This window comes from Herpailurus yagouaroundi, unplaced genomic scaffold (assembly GCF_014898765.1).
Source record: "Herpailurus yagouaroundi ecotype Mexico unplaced genomic scaffold, PumYag 142, whole genome shotgun sequence".
Taxonomy (NCBI): domain Eukaryota; kingdom Metazoa; phylum Chordata; class Mammalia; order Carnivora; family Felidae; genus Herpailurus; species Herpailurus yagouaroundi.
This window is the reverse complement of record NW_024412397.1, coordinates 28,397,244-28,416,191: the sequence shown is the minus strand read 5'-3', so window position 1 is coordinate 28,416,191 and position 18,948 is coordinate 28,397,244. Positions and strand designations below refer to the sequence as shown.

Genomic DNA, 18,948 nt, shown 5'->3' with positions numbered 1-18,948 from the left:
TAACATAACATAACATAACATAACATAACATAACATAACATAACATATAATATCTGTCCTGGGAAAGTGCCTAGAAATGGTGACATCTCTGTGACAATGACCAATGCTAGAAATCAGGGTTTCATCTCTAAATACATTAAATCACTAAAAGGAACCAAGTACATGTGGAGAAATATCTAATTCTAGGTTTAAATTTAAAATGTTCCAATTTAAACATTTTCACAAAAAAAAACCTATATTAAGAAAGTATGGCAAACATGAATAATTATTAAATCTAGGTGATTTGGGTATACAGCCAGTCTTTATGTTTGTCTTTTATCTTTTAGTGTATTTTTTAATTTTTAATTTAAAACATCAAAAGTAAAATATAGTCTAATCAACGAATTCTCCTTATACCGATGCCTGATATCAGGGGGTAACAAATTTTTTAGGCTTATATAATTATTAATATTTTAAGTAGTTTTCAATGTGTCTTTTCTATAATCCAGCACATTTCTGGGGTGGGGTGGGGTGGGGTGGGGTGTGTGTGTGTGTGTGTGTGTGTGTGTGTGTGTGTGTGTTAGAAGCAAGAGAAGAGAAGAGGAAGGTCTATGTCTTATCTTCCCCCATTAGGGTCTCTGATAGGACACAGACCTCAGGGCATCTATGCGGCTCTCTATAGCACAGTATGTGATGTGATTAGGTCTGCAGAGGCCTGCAAAGTCTACTTGAAACTATTTCTCCCAAGCCTCCCTCAACATGCCTATTTTGAAGAAGGAATGTAGAAATTTCCATATGAGTAGGAGGGGCTATAGAATTTGTGAGGTCCACTGCAAAATGAAAATGTGGGACCCGTTGTTTATAAATTATTAAGAATTTATGGGGCACCTGGGTGGCTCAGTTGGTTAAGCAACTGACTTTGGCTCAGGTCATGATCTCACCGTCCATGAGTTCAAGCCCTGCATTGGGCTTTGTGCCGACAGCTCAGAGCCTGGAACATGCTTCAGATTCTGCGTCTCCTTCTCTCTCTGCCCCTCCCCTGCTCATGCTCTCTTTCTCTCAAAAATAAACAAACATTAAAAAATAAATAAATAAATAAATATTATTAAGAATTTCAAAATGGGGACAGCAAAGAGCATCAAACCCGTTATGAAGCCCTTCAAAGCGTAGGCTCCTGTATGACGGCCCATGAAGCCAGCCCTGTAGATGAGAGGGAGCGTGTTCCTAAAGCAGGCACCATGTCCTGGCCATTCCTGTAATCAGTGAGTAACAGAAGAATACGTATAGAAACCTCACATCAGTCGTGAGAACTATAAAATCATGCAGTCTCTCAGAGTTATCACAAACTGTGAGGTGTGTGTGTGTGTGTGTGTGCGTGCATGGAAGCCCCTCTATTAAACGTCTAGTACAAAATCATATATGGTATAATCCTACCTATGAAAAAGTATACATAGAAAAAGACTTCAAAGAAAATCTAGAACATTTTACTAATGGATTGTGGCTTTGCAGTTCATTTTAGCCTCCTTTCTATTTTTTTAGATTTTTCACGACTCAAAATAAGAAAAAAAAAACCTAAAAACTGTTTTCCCCCGACACACTTCACCGCACTGGCCAGCTCTGTCTGCTGAAGTGATGGGGCTCCTGGCAGTGTTAGTCAACCTGGAAACAGGAAAGAAGCATGGTACCTACTTGATCTCCAACTGTCCACACGTCTTCTTCCTAGAGAGGTTTAGCAGGTCTTTGCCATATTTCTCTTCAATTGATGCCCTAAAGGGAACAGAAGAGAGAGCTCTGAGTCTTTCTCAGGCTGACTCTTAGTTAAAACACATGGCACCCCCCTTGAGGGCAAAACTGCACTTCTGAAGGGAGAAGCTCAGATATAACACCATTCTCTAAAATGCAAAACTCTCCTACAGGACAGGGGGAATTGTGAGAAGATTGGTGGCCTTCATGTCTCAGTTGCCAGGTGGACACCACATCTTGGCAAAACCAAACATGGCCCCCTGACTGGCACAGGCCAGCGCGTTACAGACTATTCAAAACTGTGACCCAAGGATTTATTTACCAAAAATTTATTTTTACTCATATATATTTTTTAAGTGGAGTAAGAGATAATTCCACTAAATGCTGCACTCCTGAGGCCCACCCCTCTTCCCATGTTCTCAAAGAGTATCCTTTTACCATCCTAAAGAGTTCCTCATTCATAGTCAATTCAGTGTTTTATGTTTTTTGTTCTTTGGGTTTTTTGAGGGAGGATCGAAGGGGGGACAGAGGATCTGAAGCAGGCTCCACGCTGACAGCAGTGAGCCCGATGCAGGTCTTGAACTCACAAACCATGAGATCATGACCTGAGCGGAAGTTGGACGTTTAATCGACTGAGCCAATTCAAATACACAGCTAAACTGTAGCAAAGAGAGGGGAATTTCAGAATATAAACTCTGCAGTTGGCAGGTCTCACAAAAACAACTGATTGTTACTTGGTGTAGCATGATCTAAAATGCCGAATATCCCCTTTCCCCACCACTTAAGATGTCCCAGGCACTGTACCAGGTATGATGAAGAGAGTTCCAGGGCCCGATTTTCCTAGGTTTGAAAGCAGATCTATCCTTTATTGGCTGTGTGACCTTAGGCAAGTTACATAACCTCTCTGAACCACAGGCACCCCACACCTACCAGAGCAAGAGGAAAGGCCAGGCAACTAAACCCTGAAGAGGGTTGCACTTCTTCACATGAATTATTTCTGAACAGGACACAGGGAAGGAACGCACACTCCCCCTCACTGACAGCAGCCTCCTCCTGGCAAGCACACCACCAAAAAAGAAGCCCAGGGCCAAGGCAGGCCACATGACCAAGAGCCTCAAACCCCCGTACCCAGGGCATACATATCTGACACTCTGACCTGATGCTGATTCTTTCCCAAAACCAGAGAGCATGGGACTGGTTTCTTTTGCTCTGAAACTCCTGCGGAAAAATGACCATATACTAGAAATACAGCACAGGGGCGCCTGGGTGGCTTAGTCGGTTAAACGTCTGACTCTCGGTTTCGGCTCAGGTCATGATCTCACGGTTTGTGAGTTCAATCCCCGGGTCAGACTCTGTGCTGACAGTGCAGAGCCTGCTTGGGATTCTCTCCCTCCCTGCCCCTTACCCACTCTCTCTTCCTCTCTCTGCTCCTCTCCCACTCGTGCTGTCTCTGTCTATAAATAAATAAATAAGAAACTTTTTAAAAAATACAATAAAAATATTTATTAATTTTTAATTTCCATATATTTCCTCCTCTTTTCCATATATTTTTATGAGACATTTAAAAAGTGAGAACTTAGTTTCTGGGATCTGTTTGGACTTGTGTTTTTCAAACTGTGGGTCATAACTCACTTGTGCACAATAAATCCATTCAATGGGTCATGACCAGCCGTGTTTAAATACATAGAATTGAGTAAAATAACAGGGTAGTGACGTTTGTTAAACTCTTGTTTTATGCATGTGTGTACCGGACGGCAGTGTAAAATGCATTTCTTGCTGAGGGTCACATTTAAAAAAAAAATGTGGGCACCACTGAGCTACAACACCATCCACATCATGTCAGGGGACTCTTGGATGGTCCCGCCTCGGCAGCGGAAGCTTCGGTCATGGATGTTTGGCAATGCCTTCTCATGGATGCAGGGCAAGGCTAGTTCACTCCCAGGAGAAAATCGAAAAAAGCACTAACTGGAAGAGGGGCACAATAAGCAAGGGAGGCTCTACAATGTGCACACCCTGCAGTCATGAAATTCCTGTTTGCGTGCTCCCTCCAGAGCTCTGGTGAAGAACAGAGGAAGCCCACCTCCAGTATCCATCAAGAGAAAGAAAAGTGGTAACCTGGTGTCACCTCTGTCAACCAGCTTGGGTAGAGGAGGGAGGCTGGTGTCTGGAAGGAAGAGGTGCATGACCAGCTAGCTCCCTGGAGGCTGACAGTGGACCAACCTCACTTCGCCTACGGCTCCTGAGAACCACAGTGTGGCAGTTCTCCGGTTCCCGGGGGCCTTTCAGACAGTTCAGGGACAGAGGCCTCCTCATCAGGGCCCACGACCATGTAGGTGCGATGTTACCCAATGTTCTCTTGAGAAGAAAATACAAAGACTTGATGGAAAAAGACTTTAATGTCTGTATCTCCAAGCTATAAACCTCTCACTGTGTTACAAAGAGAATCTGTTCATTAGTTTGGGTCCTGGTAATGACCCAGCTCTTTGGCCAAAAATCCCCCTAGAGTACTCCTTCATCCAGAATCACTGGGCAATTGAGTGCTCTGGAGGACTACGATTTTCCACAAAACTAACTTACCCCATTAAGTACGGAATTTAAAAAATAATAATAAAAAAACCTTAGCCATTACAAAAAGAAAAGGAGGGGCGCCTGGTGGCTCGGTTAAGCGTCTGGCTCTTGGTTTCAGCTCAGGTCACAGTCTCATGGTTTGTGAGTTTGACCCCCGGCATTGGGTTCTGTGCTGACAGTAGGGAGCCTGCTTGGGATACTCTCTCTCCCAATCTCTCTGGCCTTACCCCAACCTCTCAAAATAAATAAATAAACTTTAAAAATAAAATAAAATGTAAAAAGGAAAGGAAAGGAAAAATCCTCTACACCATGCCAGTCCCCTCCTTCCCCACCAAGCTCCCTGCCCTCTGGAGTGCTGGGACCCGTCCGCCCCCGTCTTTCTCACTGCTCTGCCTCTCCCCACCCATGGTCTCTGAATCAGGCTCCTTAAGTCCTGCTCCTCTCCTCCACCTGCAAGCTTGCTGCTCTTCCACAGACACCTCTGCCTATCAAATCCACCCCGCCCCTCCCCCCCAGGGCCGCTCACTGGTCCCATCGGCTATGAAGCTGCCCCTCTTTATTTACTAGTCTTTCACAATCTCCCTCTCCCGTGTGCTGTGCTTATCACCTCACTTAGCATTTTATTACATTTTGTTTGCTGTTTCATTCATGAATGTCATCTGTCAAAGCTGGTTTCTAAGAGCTTTGGGACAGAGATATCATTTACTTCCTGGGTATCATTCCATAGCCTACAGCAGAGGTCTTGGGAACGCTTAGAAACACACAGAAAGTAGGAAATTGTTCCTTTGTGTGGGGGTGTTTTGTCTTCCCCTCCATCTTCAAGGAAGAACAGCATGTACCTTTCTTTTAAAAAGTCTTCAAATTCTTTGCAGCTCTTGCGGCCGTTGTTCAGGTGCTGGATGATGCTGTCGTAACCGGCAGTGCTGAGGATGTCTGAGTTCTGATGAGACAGGACATTTGTCAGGGCAGGGAGTGACAATAGCAGCCCCGAGCCTGGCGAGTAGACAGGGCAGAGCACAGGGGAAGCCGGCAGTGGGAAGTTTCTGAAGAACTTCACCTCCAAGACATATATGACCAAAGCAAACAAAATAGAAGAAGTAAGAGTGTATGTGGCTGTGGGAGAATTTTCAAAGTTATGAAACTGAAGGGCCACAAAACAGGAAGCACATGACAGGAAATGGAGAGCACATGGATGAGGGAGCTGGCTGGGCTCTGTCCCTCTCTGCACCAACCCCCAAGGCCAAGTCACATCAGGACAGGGCAAGAGCTCCTGTGGGGTGGAAACCCACTGCAACCACAGGGCTGCTTTAACCAGGGCTACACAATTTTCCCTTCGTTCTCAAACTTGTCACAGAGCTTGACACTGACACGTCTTCCCACAGCCAATAAGCCTGGTCTGAGGGTCGAGGGTCAAGGGTCAAGGGTATCCCTGCAAAGGGCAAGCAGCTTTGAGCCAGGAGCCAGGTCCCTGGAGTAGAGAGGGGGACCTGGCTTCCCACTGGGAAACATGAAGGGGAGTCAGCATGATCCATCACATGGTCACCGGCTGGCCCCAATCGGGGAGGGGTGGTGGGGAGGAGGGATGTTTTCTCATTTTAAATTAGCAATTTATGCCCATTTTATTTTATTATGTGTTCTGAGGTTGGAGGAAGCTACTTAAGTCCCCAAAGGAGTAGCCCCAGAGGCAGTACATTTTTAAAATCAAAGTCCCCCATGGGGCACCTGGGTGGCTCAGTCGGTTGAGCATCTAACTTCGGCTTAGGTCGTGATCTCACGGTTTGTGAGTTCGAGCCCCAAGTCAGGCTGTCTGCTGTCAGCATGGGGTCAGCTTTGGATCCTCTGTCCCCCTCTCTCTCTGCCCCTCCCCCTCCCTGTCATTTTCAAAAATACATAAAGATTTAAAAAAAAAACCTTTAAAATCAAAGTCCCACAACGCCTCAAACCAACAAGTCAGGGGCTAAAGAATACCCCCTATGAGGTCCCCTAATCTGGCTGGTTCCCTGGCTTCTACCTCCAAAGGCATACATTAGGTTGCCTGATTCAGACTCTAGTCCCTTAGGGAGATTGGTTAGGCTGTCCCAAGTGTGCCCTGGGGAGCTCTAAACTCACCCACCCCCAGCCCAGCCAGGCAGACCACCCCTTCCCAGCCCCCAGTGGGCTGAGGGAGGTACTATTCTACCATTAGTGGTGAGTGGAGGACCCCTGAAGATACCTCTCTACCCAGCTCTGAGCACTGGAGAAGCAGAATCTCCCTCTTCCATTTGCTGCCACTGGCATGGCCTGGACTAGCAGACAGGGTCCCAGGGAGATCTAGCAGGACAAGGCTTGAGGCTGATTTCAACATGGCCTTCAGAAACCTAACCGGCCATAACTCACACTGCATTTTTAATGAGCAGAGTCAATTTTACGTGTGGGCATATAAATAAATCTAAGTTAGAAATGCATTTAGTTCTAGGAGTTCTGGCTGTTGTTTCAACATAAATTTAGGCCCTGGGAAGCCTAAAGAAACAGCCTCCACCAAAGCTTCGTTCCTCTACCCACCCCCTCCATACACACTCTTCTGTCTCAGCCAGGGAGGCTTCTTCCTGTCACCAGCAATGCCCCACTCAGCGGCAACTCTAACACAATGTTTACATTATCCCCTCCTAGATAAATCTAGATCCAGTCCCGCAACTGCCAGGTTTTCTGGAAGCCTTCTCTGAGGGACCCCAAGGCCCCCTCCTCTGGGCTTTCAGAGCGCCCAGCTTCTGAATTTGCTGCTTGGTATCCACCACGTGAGGAATCTTGCTGTCCCAACTCTACAGCAAGTTCCTGCAGCTTCTTCCAAGTCTTGGGGCGCTCCTGCATGCACACACACACACACACACACACACACACACACACACACACACCAAAAAATCTAGCTTCGGGTTATGCACACCAAAGATCTACAGTAAAATTCTGGAGGATGAAAACGCCTCTTGTGTTCCAGCCAGACGCATCAGAAGGAAGTGATGAAGGCAGACTCCTGAGTGAATGAGTGAATGGGCACAAAGGACCACAACCAATGCTGGCTTGTAGACAGAAGTGCTTTGCCCTTCTCAGAGAAAAACACTTGGGTTCTCTGTTTTATGCTATTCTTTTGAAAAAAGTGGTTTCTTTTTTCTTAATGAAGGGTGCAGATACATACTCTTTGAGCTGAGCAAGAAGGGTGGAGCTAGACCAGTGTTTCATGGAAACAAACCAAATCACTAGGCCTCATGGAAACAAACCAAATCACTAGGCCTCATGGTTGTCAGCTTAAGAAACCAGAATTCCTGCTTCAGAGCAGTGACTGGGCTACAGAGGCAACCAAGAAATGAAATCCCCAAGAGAAAACAAACAGTGCCCATGACCAAGTTCAAAGTAGTGGAAGATTTGGCCTGGGAACTCTTCATATGCTGCTCGGAAAGCATGGCTGGTAAGCTCTGACTAGCATAAGTAAGAATAGGAGGGTCAAGTAGGATAGAAGACTGCATGAGTACCAAGATGGCATCTCAGATCTGCCATCAGAAGTGATAACCCCATAACCTCAATATCCTCAGCTTGTTAATTGGAGTTCTCTACACAATATCCCTGACTTCCCTTCCTCAGCTTTCCCCACACTGGTCTCTTCCCTGTCTTCTACATGGACAGTTTACATTTATACCTCAGGACCTTTGTACATGCTTTTCCCACAGCGGGAATGGCATCTTCTCCTCTGGTTTGGGGCCAGTTCAAATCCCATTTCCTCTCTGGAGTCTTCCTCAAATAATTCCCTCTAACGACTTCACTTCCTCTTCTAAACGCCTGCAGTGTTTAATGCCCATTCCTCTATTTGGCTCTTATTATACATTATTTTATATCATTAGTTAACATATTTTTAAAAATTAGTTAACTTCTTAAAGAGTATCTGGATTACACCCAACTTTTATCACCCACAGTAGCTTCCATGTTAGTGGAACTTGAGAAATATCTGTTAATTATATGCCAACCACGGACAAGATACTAACAAGGTTACCAAGTCCTCATTAGCTGCAGTTCTTGCAGTCAAGGGGCCTATTGTTCATTTAGAGAGTCAATAAAAGACAAATACATAAAACAAATGTGTATGCACAAGGAAAATTAGAGACTAAGACGATACACAAGACTATAAAGAGAAAATATATAATGAAAGAGGTACATAAGAAAGAATAGGCTTGAGTCATCAGAAAAGAGAAGAGAGGAGCCTGGGTGGCTCAGTTAGTTAAGGGTCTGACTTCGGCTCAAGTCACGATCTCACAGTTTGTGAGTGCAAGCGCCACGCCGAGCCTGGAGCCTGCTTCAGATTCTGTGTCTCCCTCGCTCTCTGCCCCTCCCCCACTCATGCGCACATGCACGCACGCGCTCTCTCTCTCTCAAAAATAAACATTAAAAAAATTTAATGAAAGAAAAGAGAAGAAATATGATTTAAGTTGAGTCTTTTAAAATGACTGGGATTCACACAAGAAATCAGAAGATTCTTCAAACCAAGTGATGGTGAAGGAAACGACATCTATGGGATACAGCAGGATAGTGCTTATAGGGAAACTTACAGCTCTAAATGCTTACATGAGGGAAAAAATGTTTTAAAATTAACAATCTAAGCCTTTACTTAATGGAGCTAGGAAAAAAGAACAAATTAAATCTGTAGTAAGTAGAAAGAAAGAAAAATAGTGGAATAAAATCGAATAGAAATGGACAAACAGGGCACCTGAGTGGCTCAGTCGGTTGAGTGTCCGACTTCAGCTCAGGTCATGATCTCACAGTTCGTGGGTTTCAGCCCCGCATCTGGCTCTATGCTGACAGCTCAGAGCCTGTAAGCTGCTTCAGATTCTGTGTCTCCCTCTCCCTCTGTCCCTCCCCTGCTCTCACTCTGTCTCTCAAAAATAAATAAATATTTTTAAAAAAGATATTATGAAGAAAATTAAATGGCAGGCCACAGTCTGGGAGAAACTATTCACCTTACATATGTCTGTCATAGTCAGGGGTAGAGTATTTGAACATATATGTCTGTCACAGGACTATGTCCAGAATATATAAACAACTCCAACAAATTCATAATAAAAACATAAGCAACCCAATAAAAACCAGGCATAATACCTAAACTTCATAAATACTTCATAAAAAGACACTTCATAAAAGATATTCCATTTGGCCAAAAAGTTTATGTAAAGTTGCTTACCATCACAGAAAAATTCAAGTTAAAGTCACAGTCATATCTACTTCATGCTCACTAGAAAAGCTAAAATTAAAAAGTCAGCATTGAATGTAGGCAGGAATGTTGAACCACCAGAACTCTCATGCATTCTGATGGGAGTGTAAAAATGGTACATTTTGAAAAATGGCAATTTCTCGAAAAGAAAAATATACACATACTCTATGGCCCAGAGCTGCACCCTAAACATTTGCCCAAGTGAAATGAAAACATCTGTCCACAAAAAGACTTGCACAAGAATGTTCATAGGAGTGTTGTTCATAATAGCCCCAAACTGGAAACAACCCAAATGCCTAACAACTGATGAATGGCAAACAATTTGTGATATATTCATACAGTGGGATACTACTCAGCAATAAAATGACAGAACTACTGACACAGGAAACCACATGGATGAATCTCAAAAACATTATGCCAGTGAGGGGCACCTGAGCGGCCCAATCAGTTAAGCGTCTGACTCTTGGTTTCGGCTCAGGTTATGGTCTCACAGTTTGTGAGATCACGCCCTGAGTCAGGCCTGCTTGGGATTGTCTCTCTCTCTCTTTCTCTCTCTCTCTCTCTCTCTCTCTCTCTCTCTCTCAATAAACATTCAAAAACAACAACAACAACAACAACAACAAAACCTCATGCAAGTGAAAGATGCCAGACACAAAAAAAGCATTTAATGTGTGATCTCATTTACATGACATTCTAGGGCAGCCAGGCAGTTTTAAGGACTTACCTCTACAGGAAAAGAAATAACAGTGATTACCTGGGCCAGGGGAGAAACTGAGGGTGGAGTGGGAAGGGCCCCTTGGGGAACTTCCTGGAATGATGGAAATGCATACACCCATGTGACCCACATTCTTATCAAGATCTTTCTATAGAGGTGTGGGTTGTACAGGTGTGTGTAGTTTTTGAAACTCCTTGATCTGCACATTTAACTTACATAAATTACACTTCAATAAAATTAAAAGGCAAAAAAAAAAAAAAGGAACAGAATTCAGAGGGAGAACAGGCAGGAAACACAGTAGGAGGAACAGAGGAAGCTAACTAAGCCTTGGAAGTGGATCTGGCCTTGGAGTCCTGTGTGAGGCAGGGAGATGACAACGAAGGGAGAACAGATCTAAGCACCCAGCAAACCACCCAAGGACCCAGAACGTAAGGTTTCATAATGCTCGAATTATAAAGAGTTAAAAAGCATTCAAGTTGGGGCGCCAGGGTGGCTTGGCCGGTTAAACGTCCGACTTCGGCTCAGGTCACAATCTCGTGGTATGTGAGTTTGAGCCCCACGTCGGGCTCTGTGCTGACTGCTCAGAGCCTGGAGCCTGTTTCAGATTCTGTGTCTCCCTCTCTCTCTGACCCTCCCCCGTTCATGCTCTCTCTCTGTCTCAAAAATAAATAAATTTTTTAGAAAAAATTAAACAAAAAAAAAAGCATTCAAGTTTCAGTCAATGTGTTAGTTCTTTGACCACAAAGAAACTTCAATTTTTTTAAGACAAAAAATTTGCCAGATCCAGCAGTAAGCAACATGTGTGCCACATCAGCAGACATGTGAACCAAAGAATAGTAGTAAAAGTCTTGTGAGCACACAGGCTGGCAGTCCAGACCAGGTCAGGGTGTAGGTTCAGAGAAGGAGGAAATCTCTGTGCACTGCCTGGTAGAGGGTAACTCCACTGTCCGCCAGCTCCCCACCCCAGATCTAACACTCAGGTCTGATTTCAGTCACTCAGTCCAGGCATATACACTCTCCTTCCTGCCCAGCGCTGAGCCCCATGCTGCAGGAGCCTCTCAGAACTTGCTTCCATGATCCTTTTCCACCACATGGCCTCTGGGCAGAAGGTATAAGGGCAGAGGGGAAGCAAAGCATCCTGCAGCTTCCAAAGCTGCCATTGCAGTTACAGGCGCTGCCACCAGAGTGTCCCCACATCTGGGTCTGTGCTACATCTCACGCCCACCCTATCACGGTGTCTGCTACACGGTTTCCCTAGCTGTGGGCTCCAAGGACCACCTGTGCCAGAATCACCCTCGCAGACTCCCAGGTTCCACCCAGACCTGCTGGGTTCTGAGCTTGGGGCAGGGGAATCTCCACTTTTTACGCTCCTTCCAAGTGACTTAATGCCGTTTGAGAACTGCTGCTGCCCCAGAAATGATAAAAGACAAAAGAACAATCAAGATACCCACGCAGAGGAGCTGAGCACAGAGGAAAGCAGGATGCATGCAGGCAAAACTAGAGAACGTGAGAGATGGGGGTGGCAGGAGAGTGACTGTAAGAAGGGGCGTGGAGAAGAGGGCAGAGAAAGACTCCATGGTTTGCACTTCATTTTGAAACCTCGGATTTGGGGGGCACCTGAGTGGCTCAGTCAGTTAAGCATCCAACTCTTGGTTTTGGCTCAGGTCATGATCTCATGGTTCGTGGGTTTGAGCCCCGCATCAGGCTCTACATGGACAGTACGGAACCTGCTTGGAATTCTCTCTCTCTCCCTCTCTCTCTGCCCTTCCCCTGCTTTCCCATTCTTTCTCTCTCTCTCTCTCTCTCTCTCTCTCTCTCTCTCTCAAAATCAATAAATAAACTTTTAAAAAAAAACCCACAACTCTGATTTTGAGTAAAAAATGCAAATTAACATTGATGCCCTCTGGGGACCCGGGGCTGGAGTCTGCTGACTTGGTGTTACATACAAAGGCTGCATTTGTTCGCTGCCTGAGGATATGCTGTGCCACATTCTGCATTACAGGTCCACAGCGTTTTCCACAAACACAGCAAGATGGGAGCTATTTCCATGTTTTACAGCTGGAGAAAATAGGAAGTGAGGGTCTCCTTATCACTACCTCTAACCACAGTGAAAGATCTTAACCCTCAACCAACAATATTATTCAAATCTCTGTTATTCATGAAAAGTTATACAGCAACAGTAGACTGGGAGTAAAGACCAAGGCATTCCTTTTACCTCCCTATGGTCTCCACCCGGACCTTTCTTTCCTGCTTGCTTTCCTACCTCTTTTACCCAGACAGGTAAAACCAAATGGTTCAAACTCACCTTATCAGCAAATATGGATTAGTTATTGTTAATTAATATTAATAATTAGGTCTAACATCCATTGAATGCTCACTGTATTCCAAATAGCATACCAACTATTGTGAGTGGAATATCCTGTTTAATTCTTATAACAATCCTGCAACACAGGGATCATTATTATCTTCATTCATAGGACAAGCAACTGAGGAACAAAGTCTATATTCATAAACCACTCAACCACAGAGCTTCTCTTCCTGGAGGACAAGGACCATAGCTGACTTTCTGTCGGTCTGCTTCCAGCAATTCTAAAGACTTTTTTTTCAATGTTTATTTATTTTTGAGAGAGAGAGAGAGAATGCCCACATGAGCTGGGGAGGGGCAGAGAGAGAGAGGGAGGCAGAGGATCTAAAGCAGGGGCTAGAACTCAAAAACCATGAGATCATGGGGCACCTGAGTGGCTCAGTCAATTAAGCCTCCAACTTTGGCTCAGATCATGATCTCATGGTTCATGGGTTCTAGCCCCCTGTCTGGCTCTGTGCTGAAAGCTCAAAGCCTGGAGCCTACTTTAGGCTCCTACTGTGTCTCCCTTTCTCCTGCTTGCAGTCTTTCTCTCTCTCTCAAAAATAAACATTAAAAAAAAAAATGCGTGGTCATGACCCGAACTGAAGTTGGACATTTAACTGAATGAGCCATCCAGATGCCCCTAAAGATTTTAAAGTAATCTCTACATCCAGTGTGGGGCTCGAACTCACAACCCCGAGACTGAGATTGGCATGCTCCACCTGCTGAGCCAGCCAGGCGCCCCCCCTAACCCCAGCAATTCTACAAGGGACACGCCCAGGCTTTAACACTGTACATGAATTTGAGTCCAAATTCTACCCCGCGCCAGCTATGTGACCTTGGGCTAAGAGCTCAGACTCTCTTCATGTTAACTTACAGGGATTCTTGTAAGGATCAAATGAGATATTGTGCTTTGAGTTTGTCAAGTGCTTCATAAACTAAAGGAATTATGAGAGACACATTCAAATTTCTCAAGACCAGGCCACATAAGCAAAAAATCAAATGTATTTGGACCGTGTGAACTTTTTTACTAAAAACAGACAACAGTGAAAGAAATGTAGCCTGTTAGCTATTCAAAAATAAGTAAGTATGTCGGGACACCTGAGTGGCTCAGTTGAGCGTCTGACTTCAGGTCAGGTCATGATCTCACGTTTGTGAGCTCAAGTCCCACATCGGGCTCGCTGCTATCAGCACAGAGCCCGCTTTGGATCCTCTGTCCTTCTGTCTCTGACCCTCTCCCTCTTGTGCTATCTCAAAAATAAATAAAACATTAAAAAAAATTTTTTTTTAATATGTCATCATCACAGGAAGCAGCCGGAAAGGTGTCAGAGAGACCTCAGAAAGGGATATGGAAACTGCTGTTTCGGCCATGTGTTCCTAAATCAACAGTCAAAATTGGGGCGCCTGGGTGGCTCAGTTGGTTGAACGTCTGACTCTTGGTTTGGGCTCAGGTCATGATCTCATGGTTCATGAGTTTGAGCCTCTGGGCTGAAAGCGTAGAGCCTGCTTGGGATTCTCTCTTTCTCCTTCTTTCAGCACCTCCCCTGCTCTCTCACTCTCTCTCTCTCTCTCTCTCTCTCTCTCTCTCTGTCTCTGTCTCTCTCAAAATAAATAAACATTAAAAAAAAATAAAGTCAAAACCATATCGTGGTTTTGTCCTTAAGCCTTCTCGTAAGCCATAGCAGGGGACTGTGAAAGCAAGAATGAAACGCACCCCAGTTCCGACTCCAGCTGTGCTCTGCAAGCCCACCGGGTGCCTCCCTCACCTCCTCCAGCCTTCAATCAGACATCCCCAGCTCTGCCTGGGCTGGATCCACACTTGACATTTTCACATGTCTAAATGTCCCTCCTGTCAAGTCAGCAGGTGAGTTAAAAAGGCAACTCCACTCAGCTGAAAATACACTTGGAAGTAACTGTGTGACACCAAACCCCTGCATCAGGAAAACAAAACAAAACAAAACAAAACAAAACAAAACCATGGTTGGAAGGATGTGCACCAAAACGCTGAAAGCAATTCTCTTCTTACCACACATCTGTATTTTCTAAATTTACTATAAAATATTTATACTGCTTTTATAATCTGAAGTCTTCCTCCCCACCTCCATCCTTTAAAGATGCCAAATTGAGGTCTTTTGTTCTCTCTCCTGTGTTCCCGGGCCCCACTAAAATACCAAATGATCCATAACAATAATAGAAAATAAGGAAGGGCCCAAGGAGGAAGCTGGAGATTTGTAGGAATTTCCGTTATACAAAAAGCCAATGGGGCTAGATGCACAGAGGACAGAAGCCAGTATTCTAGCCCTCGCCAAACAAGAAATTCCACAGACTTTCTGGGCAAAGCCCTAGAAACCCTGAAGCTCAAGTCAGCAGGGGCTGAAACTGAAGCAACCACGGAAACCATGGGCAGTATTTGTAGGCCGAGGGAGCCCAGCCAGTGCCCCGCCCCGCTGAGTGGAGGCAGAGCGGCCAATTGGGACTTCTGTGCCAAAGCCACAGCTGGTGAGGACTCCACCCTGCAGCAGGCTCCCAAGAGCAGAAGAGCAACAAGCTACCGTCCCTTGGCACCACCAAAGCTTCCACAGTACAAACCGAAAGGAAAAAAAGGTTACACACAGTTGTCAAGTCCTGTAAATGCCCTCCGCCTCCAGGGCACCCTTCCCACTTTCTCACTCCAGACAGGCAAAAACATATCAGAAATTGTCATGATTTCTAAAGGATACAAGTACCCACTTGGAAAACCAGACATTTTATCAAATGAAAAGCTAGGAGTTGAATTAAATACATTTTTTAAAAAAGCATTAAGCTTTCGTACACATCAACAACGACCACTTAAGAATGTAATGCTGACACTCGTGTCTCTCTCAAAAATAAATAGATGTTAAAAAAATTTTTTTAAAAAGAACATAACTTAAAACACAAAATCCTATTCTCAATACCAACAAAACATAAAATACCTAGGATTGGGAATGCAAGCTGGTGCAGCCACTCTGGAAAACAGTATGGAGGTGCCTCAAAAAACTAAAAATAGAACTACCCTCCGACCCAGCAATTGCACCACTAGGCATTTATCCAAGGGAGACAGGTGTGCTGTTTCGAAGGGACACATGCACCCCCATGTTTATAGCAGCACTACCAACAATAGCCATCAAAAAGAAGGAAATCTTGCCATTTGCAACTACGTGGATGGAACTGGAGGGTATTATGCTAAGTGAAATTAGTCAGAGAAAGACAAAAATCATAGGACTTCACTCATATGAGGACTTTAAGAGACAAGACAGATGAGCGTAAGGGAAGGGAAACAAAAATAATATAAAAGCAGGGAGGAGGACAAAACAGAAGAGACTCATAAATATGGAGAACAAACTCAGGGTTACTGGAGGGGCTTTGGGAGGGGAGATGGGCTAAATGGGTAAAGGGCACTAAGGAATCTACTCCTGAAATCATTGTCGCACTATATGCTAATTTGGATGTAAATTTTTTAAAAAATTAAAAAAAAAATTAAATAAATAAAATAAAATAAAATACCTAGGAATAAGCTTTTTTTGAAGAAAAACATTACCAAAAAATACAGACAAAATCTGGTATAGACATTACCAGGTATAAGACATTACCAAAAAATACAGACAAAATCACAATACATCTAGAAATAATCCTACTCCAAGATGGAAAAATCTAATATTAGAAAAATTCGGTTCTCCCCAGGTAAATCTATAAAGTTAAAATAATTCCAATAAAAATCAAAATGTTACTGGGGTTTCTTTTTAAATTTAACTTCATTCCAAAGCCCACCAGAAAGGGTAGGTGAATGAAAAAAGCTCACAAAATGTTGAAAAGTAATGAGTGAGGAACTTACCCGTATGAAAAACAGTATAAAGTAACAAAAAATTTTAAAAGCATAGTACTGACATTGTGAATTGACAATCAGGTAAATAAAATACAAACAACAGTCCAGAGGTAGTTTTACACACACGGAGGATTTCATATATGATAAAAGAAGCATGAAACCAGAAAGCAAAGGATGGCTTATTCAATGAATGTTACTGTGACAATGACTGTCCATTCTGCCAAAGACTAAATATAGAGCCCTTTGTAACATCATACTCTAAAACAAATACCTGATTAATTAAAGTTCTAAGCATGGAAATCATAAACATGTAAGAAGAAAATATAGAATATATTTTTTTAAAATATTGAGGTAAGAGATTTTTTTCCTAGACTGCAACTTAGAAGACGTTTAAAAAAAAGACGAAATTAGCCTGTTCTGAAAATACAGTTTAACAAAATTGACCCCATTTGAGATAGAAGGTTTCAGCAGGCCAGCTCCCACAGAAGCAGCAGAAAGTAATCAAGGAGGAAAAAACAGCAACCGAACTGGATGTTTCACGGAAAATAGAATTCCACCAAACCGTCAGGGGAAAAAAGTATTCCTGAGGTTCCAAAATTGATTGGACATGAAAGAAAATGTCCTAATTCACTTTCCAAAGCAAGTATAACACAATACTTAAGCTCGGTGGAGTACAAAAAAGGAAGTTGAAGACCAATATCACTTATAAATATTAATCAAAATGTTCTAAATAAAATATTAGCAAAAATAATTCAGTAACACATTCTGAAAAGAATGCAACATGACTAAGTGGGATTTATTCCAGGAATGCAAAGTTGGGTGAATATTAGGAAATTTATTAATCTAATAAAACACTTCAATAAATCTAACAGAAAAATCATGATTTTCTCCATAGATACCCGTGGTAGACTGAATAATAGACCCCAAAGATACCCAGGTCTTCATCCCAGGATTCCATGAACCTTATCTCATATGGAAACCAAGTCTTTGTTGATATGATTACATTAAGAGTATTGAAATAGAGAGACTATCCTGGATTATTTGGGTGGGCCCTAAACACAATCACAAGTGTTCTTATAAAACAGATGGCAGTGGGAGATTTGACACTTAGGAGGAAAAGCCATGTGACCACGGAGCCAAGATTGGAGTGATGCGTCACAAGCCAAGAAACACCAGCAGCCACCAGAAGCTGGGAAAGTCAAGGAATAGATTCTTCCCTACAACCTCCAGCGGGAGTATGTCTCTGCTGACACCTTGATTTCATCTTACTGATGCTGATTTTGGGCTTTTGGCCTCCAGAACTGTGAAAGAATACGTTTCTGCTGTTTTAAGCCACAAGGTCATCATAATTTATTACAGCAATGCAATGCAAGGCCAAAAAAGCCTTCAACAGTATTCAACATCCATTGCTGATTTTAAAAGAAACTCAAGAAAAAAGAAACTGATGGTACTTTCTTAAAATGATTATATATATTTATATGTCCTATGCCTAAAGCCCATATCCTACTTAAAGGAGAAACACTGCAGGCATTTATTTGTATTAAGATGGGGAACAAGGCAAGAATGCCCCCTTTCTCCACTACTTCATACTAGAGGGATTAACCAATGCAATTTGAGGGGGTAAATTGATTAGAAGCATAGGAGCTATGAAAGAAATAAAACCATCTCTACCATTTCTACTTGCAAATGATATGATACAAATGGAAAGGTATCTTTGTTCTCGGATAGGATGACTCAGTGTCATAAAAATGTCAATTCTTAGTTAACTTATAACTGTAATGCTATTCCAATGAAAATACCAACAAGTTTTTTCTTATGTGGTTAAATAAAGTTCATATGGAAATCATAAAAATGCAAAAATGGCCAGAAAAATACTGAGAATGAAAAGTTCTGAAGGGAAGCCAGCCCTACCAGACATTTAAACACTTTATAAAGCCTCCATCATTAACACCCTGTGGGGCTGGTGCATAATAAATAGTCAAACAGACCAGTGGCATAGAATATAAAGCCCAGAAATAGACACAAGTACACACAGAAAAGTAATATATGCTGAAGGTAGCATCTCACATCACTGGGGCAAAAATGAGCTTTTTCATAAGCGGTGCTGGGACAACTGTTAGCCATTTAGAAAATGGTAAAAGCAGATACAAACCCCACAATGTACCCAAGAATAATTCAAAATGGATCAGAGATCTCAATGTAAACACATGAAACCTGCAAGTGCTAGAGATAAACATGCCAAAGGTTTTCTAACTATGACTGAAAATCCTAATGCAACAACAAAAAAAGTTCATGCATCTGACCACCTAAACATAAAAACATTTTCATAGCAAAAAATAATAATAAACATAAAGAATAAACATAAAACTGACAAAGAGAAAACACTTGCAATTAAATCACCACTAAAGGGCTAATATCCCTGACATAGAAATAATTCTTTAAAGTTGATGGAAAAGGGGCACCTGGGTGGCGCAGTCGGTTAAGCGTCCGACTTCAGCCAGGTCACGATCTCGCGGTCCGCGAGT

The 18,948-nt window shown here is 43.1% G+C and overlaps 1 protein-coding gene across 2 annotated transcripts in view; it reads right to left on the bottom strand.

Moving 5' to 3' along the window:
- The window catches only part of PSTPIP2 (proline-serine-threonine phosphatase interacting protein 2), an 80,865-nt gene that overhangs the window by 32,452 nt on the left and 29,465 nt on the right, over positions 1–18,948 (bottom strand). For both annotated transcript variants that reach the window (XM_040478932.1, XM_040478931.1), the window contains exons 2-3: positions 5,130–5,230; positions 1,669–1,746 (exon numbers count right to left, since the gene is read on the bottom strand). In XM_040478932.1, coding sequence (XP_040334866.1) covers positions 1,669–1,746; positions 5,130–5,230 — 179 coding nt within the window. The remainder of the gene's footprint in view (positions 1–1,668; positions 1,747–5,129; positions 5,231–18,948) is intronic.